General features: G+C 37.0%; 1 protein-coding gene across 2 annotated transcripts in view; it reads left to right on the top strand.

Moving 5' to 3' along the window:
- FANCM (FA complementation group M) overlaps window positions 1-13,505 on the top strand; it is an 87,462-nt gene that overhangs the window by 44,643 nt on the left and 29,314 nt on the right. For both annotated transcript variants that reach the window (XM_072428053.1, XM_072428052.1), the window contains exons 5-8: window positions 3,141-3,272; window positions 5,222-5,354; window positions 6,159-6,248; window positions 7,456-7,551. In XM_072428053.1, the coding sequence (XP_072284154.1) occupies window positions 3,141-3,272; window positions 5,222-5,354; window positions 6,159-6,248; window positions 7,456-7,551 (451 nt within the window). The remainder of the gene's footprint in view (window positions 1-3,140; window positions 3,273-5,221; window positions 5,355-6,158; window positions 6,249-7,455; window positions 7,552-13,505) is intronic.

Here is a 13,505-nt window from a genome sequence, read left to right as displayed (position 1 = left end):
GGGTCGTATTACAAGGTAGCAGTACTAAATCGCATAATGGACTGGTTCCACTGCGGTGATAGGAAAAGCTGGGTCACATTGGAAAATTTTCTCTCCTTCGTTCTTTACCATATGTAGATAGATCTTTCCTCCGTCGTCAGCACCCACTACCTCACATAACCTTAGATTTATTGAAAGTTTGGGATATTCCCACCAGAGCTAGACATGAGTCAACCAAATTTTGACCCATGACTCCCATATTCAACAACCGGGCATTCCCCCCTGTGATGGGCCCTACCAATTTCCTATCTTGGTCAGCCCAGGAAAATAGACACGCCTATAGTGTACTACAGAATGGGAGATTACCTCCTTTATCATCCATTGACACCAAGACGCAGTGGCAACCAAAATCTTGGGTATGTTATAACTAGTTATCATCCTTTGTAGTAACTCACCTCAACGTCCAGGCTGTACATAGGAGCCATACAGCCTTCAAGGCATTGCTGAATTCTACGGATAGACCAATACATGTTATCTCCCAGATATAAGATGTTTTGGTTCGTGACTCTTCTAATAATGTTCCCACATACACAAAGTACTGGGAAACCGAAATAGGAACACCCATTTCCCCCCTTAAGTCAGAAAAAGAATTTATAATGGCTCTCCCATGCAAGGCCCAGGAGACTAATTTTAAAAATATCTTTAGGTGGTATTTATGTCCAGCGGATATCCACCGTATGTCCTCATCCATTTTTGACAACTGTTGGCTGCCACACTCAATGGGGTATTATTTTACACATTTGGTGGGAATGCTCGGAAATCCAAAGTTTGTGGGATAATAACTCTACAACAGAGTGACAGGCTCAGATTTACGGAACACACCTAAAGTTACTTTGCTATCCATGGTTCCTGGGTCTATAAAGGCCACTAATGGATGTTCTTCAACATTTTCTTATGGCGGCTAGGACCGTAATCCCTAGAATGTGGAAACAAACCAAAGTACCTTCCATGAGAGATTGGCTTGTAGAACTAGAAAAAAAAAGCGTTTGGAATCGCTTGTCGCAGAGGATGAGGACATGACGGAACAGTACAGGTTGACTTGGTCTGCCTGGGATGGATTTAAGGACTCCCCTGTATTCAAGACACTATGTTCATGAGAATAACAGTGTGGTGGTTTGGTGTTGAGTGGAGCAGATCTGACCCTATGCATCTTCTGTAATTCGGCTGCTGTACGAGTAGATGTCTGAACAGCATCCCCCCCTACTTAATCATGCACCTACCCGCCTTCAAACCATGGGCTACACATGATACACTTGTACACTTTTCATGTTTCAAGGGTACAGAAATGTATGGTTATCACAGGTTATTATTTACTTAATCCTTTGACAGTAATGTTAAAATTACTGTTCAATATTTGTTCTGTTCTGCACCTAATTCTTTGGCATTACTTTTCTTTCCTTGTATTCCCCTATGTTTGTCTCATACCCCTTCCATTCCCCTTCTATAGTTTTCACATGTCCCATATTGCAAAAATACTTGTTTGAAAAATGTTTGTGTTATTCTGTTCATATGTACATACATGGATATTCCCTTTTTTTTTTAAAATGAGTTTTTATATGTACAAAACAGATATTTTTTGTACATGTATCTATTGCGTGTAATACTATGTAGAAACTTAATAAAAACGATTGAAACGAAATTATTTGGAAACCTTGTACTTGACACTGTCGGGCGGGTTATGTACACAACCCGCCCACCGCTCTGAGCCTGGGATGCATACTGGAGACAAGGTCTGCAGCTCTGCCCGATGAGCCTAGAGTGGTTCCTTTGGGGTCCTTCTCCTGACCTCACTTGGGGGTGCACCGGCTAGAGCCACGGCTTACTAGTGGATCGGGGGTTGGGGACCCCTGGTGTAGACCCAGCCAAATTGCCCAACATTTTAAATAAAAGCAATTCTCTCTGAATTACCTCCTTTATTGTTGTCTCATGAAGACTTAACTTTTCAGACATCCAGTTCTGGTCCTCATTCTGCTGAAATGATGTCCTCAAACTTGTTTCCTGTGAGCTGAGGCAGTACTTGGACTGGCCTGGTTTTACAATACAGTGCTGAAGCCGGAAATGTTTTAAGCCGGGTGGGAAGAAATTGTAGGTTGGTGGCAGTCCCTTTATTGTGATCGAACTCATCAGTAACCACCCGGGTGGTGACTGAAAAGCGCCAGGTAGGGTGCCCAGCTAAAAGGGCCTGGGGAGAACAATACTAGCCCAGAGTAGGGCTTATATATTATTTAAAGAACCTACACAATTGCAAATGAAGGACCACTTGCCACCTCCTAGGAAAGTAGATGATGGACCTACAACGTTACTGGACTTGCTCAAAGATTGAAGGAAAAATGTATGTAATGGGGTAATTGATTGCAGATGTCCAGTAGGGTAGCTTTAAAAGAAGTTAAACATGATGGTTTAGAAGCTAGCCTTTAGCTACCTTCAGAGTAAAGATTTACAGGACCATATGAGTTTAATGTGGCTTTTTTCCTTATTTTTTCATGTCGTCCAACATTTTTAGCAGCCAACATCACCTACAATAATCTACTGTATTACATATATAATGTGTTAATGCAGTGTTCAAGAGACCTAACCTAGTTTTTGGCACATAATAGCCTATTTGCTGTGTTCATGGCGGAACATCACATTATGTATAGTAAAGAGCGCAAACTGTACTGATTCTGATGTTAATCATCAATGCTTTTATCGTAATAACAGATTTTTTTTCCTCCTCTTTGACACAAATTAAATTAAATGTAACTGTTTGGCTCCCAGGAAAGCTGGAACAAAGCCATCATATGCTTCATGAAACACACAGCGAATCATTGTAGAGTTTTAACATATTTCCAAGCTTCTTTTGTTAGCAACTGTGATGGTAAAACTGTCACTGAACCAGGTTATTTATGAATGTATATACATTTTGCTGGGGTTTTCTGATGTCAATTGAACTCCTCTTATAGCTAAACTTTTGCTATCTAAATGAGATCTTCACTTGGATTAAGTGAACATGTATTTGGGTAGTATTTAATTAAATGTGACTATTCAGAACACAGCTCAAACACTACAATATTTTTGTTTTCTTCCAATTTTTATTAAGGTTTTCCTCATTTTACCAACAGGTTCTTGAGACTTTTGCAGGCCGACTGATACAGAACAATGTGTTGTCACGAAGAGAGATCCCCAGCCTAACAAAATATCAGATCATCCTGTTTCGAGATCAGTTCCGAAAGAACCCACCCTCCAATATTGTGGTAAGTCTGCTTGATTTGTAATGTAGAGACAAACCACCAACGTTATCTTTAAAAGGGCTCCTTTAGTTGTTTGCAGCTGTTTGCCCTCAGGTCCGATGAAAGGAAGGTAAGCGGACTTGAGCACAGTGCAAAGTTCAGTTTGGATCAGAGATTCTTCTTATTTTTTAGAATTCAAATAGTAAAATTGTTTGTACTCTGGGTAACAATTAGGAAATATTACCGAATTGTTTGCAGAGCTAAACAAATACACGTAATAATGGCTAATGTAAAATTAATAGGACCCTAACTAAAATTCAAAACAAAGAATGGATTTGAAATGCCAGGAAGATATAAAGGAAAAACATTTATGAAGCTGTGTGATCTAAATAAATCAATTGTATAGATATCTGTGTAGGACTTGACATCAGGCTCTTATATTTTGTATATTTCCTCCCATCATCTCCCTTGCACACGCTCTTAGTTCCCCATAGTATATGTGTGTGCTATCTGTCATAGTTATATCAATCAGACTTGCCACTTGTTATGCAATTAGACAAACAAGGATGGTTCTGGAACTGCAACCCTCTATGGATCCTAACCGAAGTAAAGCCGGTCTAGATTAATGTTAAGGATATGGAAGGAAGATGTAAAATCTGCTTGAAGCGAGTTAAATGCAGGTAGGAGAAAGGTGAACTGCAGATCAGAAATACCTGTCTAGTATTTCAAAGCATTTAAAAACTGATGTCAAGTTAATGCCATGAAAACCAATGCAAAAACTTTTCGGACAAGCTCTAGGGGTTATTGTTTACAGAAAACAGCTTGGAGAGGCATACTGGGACTACTGTTACAGGTTGGCATTTAAAGAATGTTGGTTTCTTGACTATCATGCTGATCCTCTGATTTTTCTCTTTCTGCACTCAACTTCACTGCATTTTCCACTAGCCTTAAACAACAAAGCAAATTACCAGTTCTTGCTATTGCTGATGTGCTTTTGTTTTGGGTTAAAGTACTATACTGAAAGCAGCATTGCAACTCAGTAATCAGGATTATACGTTTTTAATGTCAAGAATCAGTTAGTCACTGTAATAAATCTGTGAAAAAGCCCTGCCTATACATAACCAAACCTCTCATCATTGCTTTCTTGAAGAGTAGTGACAGGTCTAAAGCTCTTAGAGGTGCATAAAATGCTAAAGATTCTTTAGCAAGCTTTAGTTCTTTAAGATCAGGAGGGATTGATAGAATGTTCGTTCATTTCATATTCTTATTACAGTGAAAGCTTTTTAAATGCCATTTGGCATGTATAGTAATATGTGTTTATAGAACGGTAGAAGGAAACATGATGCATTCTGTTTAATATTTTCCAAAAAGCTATGCTTACAATTAAAATAATATTGTAGCTGTAGCTTCATCTGGTAATAGGAATGGGGATGTACCCACGAGAGGACAGGTGGCCCTTTTGTGTAAGGAACATATCTGTATGGGCTTAAGAATATGCCATGTTTCTGCAGTGATTGTTGGGGGTTATGAAAGGTGCTCTTAAAAGACATGGTTATCGTGACATCACTTTTTTCATGTCTTCCGTTGCAACTTGGCATTTGGTCACATGATATCTTAGATCACCAAAGGAAATCAGTGCAGAAAGTCTTTCCTCTACCACATATTATAATTGCAGGCTCGAAAGGAAAGCAGATAGCTACATAGATTTCTCTCAGTGTCTCTGATTGTTTATATTGCTCTATTAGATTTTTAAATGGTAAAATATTGCCACTTAATGCTACCAGCACAACATAGCTCCTTGTTAGGACTAGACCAAGTGGCAGATTTACCCATCCCCAGCCTAATCATTCCTTGTATTGTAAATAGAGACCTGGTATTTATTGCAGTTTTTATAATATTTGTTTTAAACTCTCAGGTTGTAAAGGTATTTTTTATAGGGAGACAATAACATTTTAGTATTTTGTCTTATGCAGGGGGCACAAATGGGAGTTGTGGAAGGAGATTTTGCTCTCTGTATAAGCTTATATCATGGCTATGAGCTTCTGTTACAGATGGGAACACGTTCTTTATTTTACTATCTGCAATCAATAATGGATGGGTCCAAAGGTAAGTCATTTTAATGCTGTTGTGTAATTCATACTAGAACCATATTTGCCAAGAAGTGGTGTTTTTTAAAAAAATGGTTGTTTCAAAAAGTAACTGGCAGAAGTCACTGCGTTTACAGGCTCGCTACAACAGTGCCACATTTTCATTTTATTCTTAGCATTGTTTGAATAAGATGGTAAATCCAGATGTACAGTTCTAGTCTAAATGAGTTTTTCTAACATCAAACTTGATAAAGACTGGAGCACAAAAAGAGTCCTAATTTATTCAGACGAATTATAAAGTATTTTAATGTTTTTTTTTTTTTTTTTTTATTCCTGTCTTAGTTATTTGGACATGTGTTTAAACCTAAAATAATCTATTAATAAGATAGCTATATGTGCTACCTTTCTTGGTAGACTTCTGAAGATGTTAGTTGCTGGTCTTCCAGCCTCAATGTTTATTGGGTTACTGCCCCAAAGCTAATGTTAGAGTTGAGGGTAAAAAGGTAAAAAAGAACTAAACTGCACATAAAAAAAAAACAAGCGCAGGAGTCGTCGTTTGCTGGGTCAATACAAATCCGCAGGCCAGTCTGGCAATGTGACAATATGCATGTATACATAAGGTCTATACAAGTAACGTTATGGGCTACCGCCAAACCCCCAGCACTGGATTTAAAAAGTGAGCAACTAACCTTGTGTAAGGTGGATTTACAAAACATATATATAGCAGACACACACGCACCTATATATATTGTGACTATGTGCAAGTATAAATTTTTTTTTTTTTTTTTTATATTCCTTTTTTATATTTTTTTTTCTTTCTTAGGTATGACTCGAGCACGAAATGACCTTGGTCGAAATGCTGACTTTATGAGTCTTTACCAGCAACTGGAATCCATGTTCTCTCCTTCCACTGGTGAGTCACAAACCAGCTCTCTTCAGTGTTGAAGAGGCAAATCTCTGAAATATACAGTCATCTGTTTAGAGAGGGTTTTCCCACTCTTAGTGGTTTGGTATGCCATCAAGAAAATCTTTGCACACAAGAGTGGCAGGCTGAAAACTTTTGATGTGCCATCAGCTAACACTTCAGGACTCTGCAGGAGCTCTCTTCTTGGGGCACAACCATGAAAAAACTGTTGTATAACCATATAACCTCTCACATCTACAGTATAGAAACACAGTGATCTGTACACCAAATTTTGCCTAGTCCCTACTGTCTGTCTTTCCCAATAAACAATGGGAGGAAACATTGTTTTTGTTACTTCACATAAAGTCCAGTAGTTTATTGAGGGTACACAATATATATAGATAAGAATTATCACTTAGAAGAGATATACAAAAAAAATTCAAATTGTGTATTGGAACTTGATCCCTTTGGTGGGGTACCTGCAATTATGACTCTGTACCTAAATATGGTCAGAGGCACTCTCACTCCACAGACTGCTTATGTATAACCATCTCCTCTGCTACATTACAAAATCAGATCAAGAGTAATTGTATAAGGAACAAGATAAACAAGATTTTCATTTGAAAATGTGTTTAGGTATTTCTTCTATTGAAGTGTATGTTATGCTTGAATGTAGTTATGTGAAAGAATTGACGGCAAGCATTATCTGCAAGAGAAGAGTTCGAAGACTATGGTAGTGACAAGTGTGGAAGTTACAATAGGAAACTATATTCAGGAGAATAGCGGGAAGTTATAGCTACCAGCGGAACAGTTCATCTTTTGACTCACAAATGGTGGTAACTGATTATTCCATAGTTGCCAATATAATTAGTATATTGTTATATCCATAGAGATAAATGTCAATGGGTCACTAACACTTGCATTTTGGAAGGCTGATGTCATCTCTGCTACACCTTTAATTCCACAGGAAAGCTATATTTTATAATACTCTTCATTCCGTGACAGTCATTTTTTTATGCTAAAATTTACCCCAATGTAATGCATGCATATTCTATCAGAATTTGGATGTTCTCAATACTTGGAACAATGGTATTTTCACAGGCGTTAAAACTGTGTTAAAATTGTTCATTCCTATACAGATGATTCTTCTGATTTCTATCTTAGAAGTAGTAGAAGTTTTAATGTTCTTGGTTTTGAATTTTATTTTTTCTTTAAGGCTCTGATGTTGAAAAACCATTTATATACAGCCATCCAAAGCTAAAGAAACTGGAAGAAGTTGTTATACAACATTTTAGTTCCTGGAATAAGCAAGGTAAGTTTCTAATGCCATTCTTAAACCTTTAAATTTTTTATATACGTTTTATGCAGCAATCAAACTTTTAATTGGTAATGTGCCAAAAAGATGAAGACCAAACGGATAAATACCGTACAGTAATCCTAAAATTCAAGTTTAAATAAGCAAATATAAGTAAAGAGATGGTCGTTATATGAATTTCACGTAATCCATGCTTCAAATGAACATTCAAGCTAAAGAGTAAGCCGGTCAGACTCAGCTGCCTTGCGTAGTGCTGTGAGCCACTTGCCAATAGAGATTTCATGTGAAAATGTAAATGACTTAATCGACATTGTTGATTAAGGTGTTTTGCCTAACTGTAGTGGTGCCAAGTGAGGTATCATACCTGGCAAGGTTATCCACATTACTATACTGGTGGGCCTTACTTGCATGTTTTTATGTCCAATAAAACAGTTCAAATATGTATATATTTTGACTGTATTTAACTTTTTTGGTTGAAGTTTAGCTTTCCCTATAATATTTGCAATTTTGGTCTCACTTTATGATCAGAAAGATAACTCCATTGTTTACCATTGCTACTTCCTGTATTACCTGCTTGGTCACCAGTCCAGGTATGAACAGAATCATACTTTCTGAATTCCTGTCTATCCTTTCTGCTTCTTTAGGCTTCCCCTACTGCTCACTCTCCAGCGTTTAGCTCTTAGCATGACCTGTCCTATCATTAGCATGATGCAGTGTAACAGAGCCTGGTGCCTAATTTCTGCGCTGCAGGAATTCAAGCAAAGGCTAGTTTCCAGTATTGTATGTAGACTGTGAGTTCCTTCTACTGATCTTTTCCACATTTCTGACCTACCAAGCTTTGTTTTGCACCTTGTGTGGAGGCAGCCACCTTGACTTGTACTTTCATTCTTCCTGAGAGAGCTTCTCCCTGCTAATTTTTGAGCAATGATCAAGAAGCAGAAGAAGATGTGAATAAAACAGAGATCCAAGGGATGAATGAGGCAGAAGCAGGGAGATTCTGGGAATACACAGTTTTAGGTACAATTTCCCCTCCAGTAAAGAGGTAGGACAGTGGTGACATTGCCAAATATCAGTGCAAATCTGGTGAGACTAAGGGTCACAGTACCTCAGATTATCTCAACCTGCAGTATTACTGCTACTGGACTAAAAGCACAAGAAGGACATTGCTACATTTCAATGTAGTATGTATATTTTAAGGATAATGCTCAATTATAATCTATATTTCTAAATGCAAATTGTTCCCTATAGGATCACAAACAGTTTAGAGTTCCCTGCTGCTTCCCTTTACAGCATTTACAGGCTTTTCAACTGCATTTTAATTATCATACAACCACACTTTAATAGGTATAAATTATATACAAAACATTGCAATTTTACTTTCCTAGCTATATAATAAAAAGTATTTATTTAAAATGAAGAAGGGAAGGTTATCTCTATGTATTTGAGTTGTCACATTGTCCTTGTCAATATAAAGTTACATGAAACTATATGTTCCGAAATGGGAATGGTTTTCTGGAATTATCCGTGCTGCGTAAATGGCTTTTGTGGCGAACTAACAAAGACATTATTCAGTGAGAAAATACTTTGTGTGCTGCTGACACAGGCGCGACCTGCACATTTTGTAATCCATTTAGATGAGAGGTTGAAATACACAGGGAGTGGGGAGGGCGAGCATATAATTAGGAGTACAGACACACTACAATATATTTCTTTCCTACAGCTTTGTACAATTTTTTTACTCTGCTACAGGAAGCTGTGAGCTGCTATTTGACTTTTAATAAACAGAAAGTAATGTTCCGATGTAGCCTTTGCCCTGTCTGATTCCATTGGTTTTTTTCTTCCCTTTCAAGTGCGTTGATCAGAAAGTGTCCGAGAAAGCTTTGAACACTTTCTTTTTAATTTATTTTGCTGTCAGTGCTGTGCCAGTTTCATTTTTTGGCTTTATTGGAAAACTGCTAATATGTTATAAATTGTAGTGTTTTCAATGGGGTCTATCATCTTTCAAAAATAAAAATATTTCTGTTAAAGTAAAACATTTTAGGCATTAACAAAAAGGGTAATTTTTACTGTAATGGCCATTGTCGCCTGTGTAATCACTTTTTTCGCTAATGTTACCTTTTTTGTCCAAATGTTAACATTTTTTGCTAAATTCAGCAAGAGTTTTATTGGATGACTGGGGTTTGGGGAATGCTGGGAGGCTATCAGAAAAACATAAAAAGCATCTCACCTTTTGTTTGGTGGTCTTTACAGATAAAAAAAATATATCTGTATGGAAAGTAGATAACATGGAGCCTCCCAAAATTCACTCTTAACAGTAAATAAAGGCAGTGAAAAGGCCAAAATGTAACTCCCTGTTCATGAAAGATGGAGCTTGTCAATAACGCTCCCTATTCATGAAAGACGGAGCTTGTCAAAAGGATAGCCCGGGGCAAAACTATGTCTAAATAAGCCCTGTTAGCAGTCAAAATGTGATGCGTCTACCATTTGCCCCCCCCCTGAATTTATTTCCCAACATTTTTTTTAACATTTGAAAATTTACACTACTGAAGAACTCATTTAGAGTATCCTACATCTTTTTGTAATGTTTAAAATTGTTTATTATAGTAGGTAACTAAACTAATCACAACCACAAAAAAATATAAAAGTATAGACAAAAAAATCAAAAGTAGTGTTATCAAAGAAATACATGAAATTATATCAGTCGTTTCAAATATACATGTAAATGTCCTAAAGCCCCAGTTTAAAGTATAATGAATGAAATGATGCACAATATTTCATACTGCAAACGTCTGCAGGATAAAACTGCTGATTATATGTTTTTATGTAGAATTAGTGAATTAGAATTGTGTTTAGAATTCCTGTACTTTGGTGATAGAAATTCAGAAGTGATCCCTAGGATGCCAATGTTGCATGTTCAAGGAGGCTGTGGGATTCAGCACATTGTATATAACTGATCGGGCTTTACTTTAGTGTCAGACAATGCACTGGGTTATCAGGAGGTTATTTCACAAATGCAAATGACCTGGAATATGAATTTTCAAACGCACAGAGTTGCAGTGTCATCAGTGGAAGTGTAGGAAAGAAGAAAGAATATGGTGGTGGTGGACAATAAGGAAGCTGGGTTTGTTGGGGCTGTTAGTATGTTAGTATATTTATCATAGATTTCTGTCTGAAAAAGCAAACATGAAAATACAACTGTGACTAGTGACCACAGTAAGAAGTTTTCACATTGCTTCCTGTGCACCAGAAGAGGTTTAATATAGCTTTTTTCAGTGGGGCAAAAAACACAGAAGGGAACGTCAATCCAACACATTTGTGACACAGATCAGACTTCCTCTCACTGAGCAAAGTCTCTGCTAAAGGTCTTTTGCAACCAATACATTTCTGTGAAGTCTCCTGTGGCAAATTTGTAAAGTCAGAGACAGATTTATTAGTGAATATGAGAATGATTTTTCACATTAAACAGATGCGTTATTAAGAAGTGGTCAGGATCTGGTGCTAATTTGTCCTAATGTGCAACTTTAAAACATTTTGAAAAGGAATTTATGATATCTTCCACTGGTTTAGAATGTTTGTGTACCAGAATTGATAAATGTCCTGCTGAATGCAAATATAGACCTGACAGATTGTCGCTTCCCCAATCTCTGTCCCTTTGTAGGATTAACAAATCACAGTTCTCTTTTATTAAAGACAGAAAAAAAATTGCTGGGTTCTCACTCATTTTTAGACACCCCCACCTATTAGGTTGCCAACTTGTTCTGTAGCAATTTTAACAACAACCCTGTATGATATCTGGTAATCCTCTTTAGAGGTAGTATCAGCATCTTTATCTGAAAGTTACTTATTTCTGTCCCCAATTTATATATTCAATATTTATGTGATTTATTTGATTGTTTTATCTGTGTTTTAATCCTATTTGCAGAGGCCAATAAAGAGTAAAATGTAATAATTACACATTTCATCCTCACTCCCTGTCCACAAACAAGTTCTTAATAGCTTGTTTTAAAGTTGTGCTTGTTTTGAACACTAATTGTAGGACATTGTCTGCACTTGAACAACACTCCTTTCTTTGTACAGCTCTTTCAAAGCTTAAATGTTGTGACCACCATTGAACTATAGGTTTTTATCTAGGCCAGCTCACAGCAGTTATTTTCAGGAAATCAATTTGTGTTATCTGTTCATTGTGCCCGTGAGATAGTTAATTGTACAGAAAGCGCACTCCCTCCTGGCTTCTATCGATCGTTTATGGAGGGGACCGAGGGCAAAATAATTACAATGTTGCTAATTAGTAGACTCTTCATTTCTGAACCTTTGTAGTAGATTATTTAGGCATTGAGAAGGATGGTATTATTATTATTATTATACAGTATTGATATAGTGCCATCATATTACGCCATCATATTACGCAGTGCTGTACAAAGTCCATAGTCATGTCACTAGCTGTCCCTCAAAGGGGCTCACAATCTAATGTTCCTACCATAGTCATGGGTCTTTAATACAGTATAAGGTCAATTTTGGGGGGCGGGGGGCAATTACCCTAACTGCATGTTTTTGGGATGTGTGACGAAACCGGAGTAGCCAGAGGAAACCCACGCAAACATGGGGAGAACCTGCAAACTCCAAGCAGATAGTATCCTGGCCAAGATTCGAACCTGGGACCTGCAAAGGCCATAGTGCTAATCTCTGAGCCACTGTGCTGCCCGTTGAATATACTTTTTATATATTTAACAAAAACTATATGTTGAATATACTCTTGACTGATTTATTTTAATACTAATAATACATAGTTAATTAGTGGCTGCATAATACATTTTACAATTTAATGGATCTAGTCTAATATTCCTTAACATTCCCACAAGAATGTGGAGGAGCTATAAGATGGGAAGTCAGGTAGGCATTTCCCCACACTTTTTTTGTTAGACTTTAAAGAGCTGCTACAGTTGGATTGCCATGTGTGTGTTCATCTCTACTGATTTGTTTGTTTAAAGTTACAAAGTTAGTTTGTCCTGGAATGAAAATAAATAATTCATTATAGAAGGGCTGAAATGCTTTTATATTATAGGTAAAAATGGTTTGTTCCAGTGCTAGTCACATGAATAAAAGATTAGGCATTTATTAGGTATCTCCTGCTAAGGGGAATAACTGTATTCATCTTCATAAGAGCAAAATGCCTGACCAAATCAGATTTAAGTCCAAGGTTGTAGTTCTGGAAAACTACAGTCCGGGCCACTAATTTAAAAAAAACAGTTTGAACACCCATCTATTTTACATATGCATATGGTGGGCAGTGTTGATAGGTTAAATCGTCCAGTGCATTAGGACTAAGTCTTCTTTTCTTCAACAAGGAAGAGTTTCAGAAACATATTGTATATTACAAAACTTATGCATGTTATCCACCATATTGATAACCTTAAATTGATTTGCACATATAACCCCCACTGATCTGTTGTTAGGCTATTCAATCTTTGAGTTTATCAACGGAGCTTGTCAATGTTTCTTGGAGCAGTTGTGAAAAACAGTTGCTTCACAAAAGGAAAGCTCAAATTGCTCTTCCACAGCAAAGCCTGGGCTGGTAACCAGTGAAATGAGACGTCTTAACAGCCAAAGTTATCTTTAAAAAAAAATGAGTAATGTGAAGAAGGCATTCCAGACTGCAGCTGAGAGATCACAGATATCATTTAGAGAGCAGCAGTCCTCTGCTGCCTCCTGCCCAGCCTTAACAGGTGCTAGGTAATAACATTCATAAAAAAAAAATAAAAAAATTATATATATATATATATATATATATATATATATATATATATATATATATGTATGTATGTGTGTGTTTAGAATCTCTTTACTTGACACGCCCAACTAGGTTATTTTTATTTAGGTTATTGTTTAACAGGGCTTGTACAGCAGCAATTTCATAGGGAAGAGATTCTGTACTCGACGCTCCTACCAAAGAA

The sequence above is a fragment of the Pyxicephalus adspersus genome, chromosome 12, assembly GCF_032062135.1.
Source record: "Pyxicephalus adspersus chromosome 12, UCB_Pads_2.0, whole genome shotgun sequence".
Taxonomy (NCBI): domain Eukaryota; kingdom Metazoa; phylum Chordata; class Amphibia; order Anura; family Pyxicephalidae; genus Pyxicephalus; species Pyxicephalus adspersus.
The sequence above is the reverse complement of the archived record's forward strand: the minus strand, read 5'-3'. Positions and strand labels throughout refer to the sequence as shown.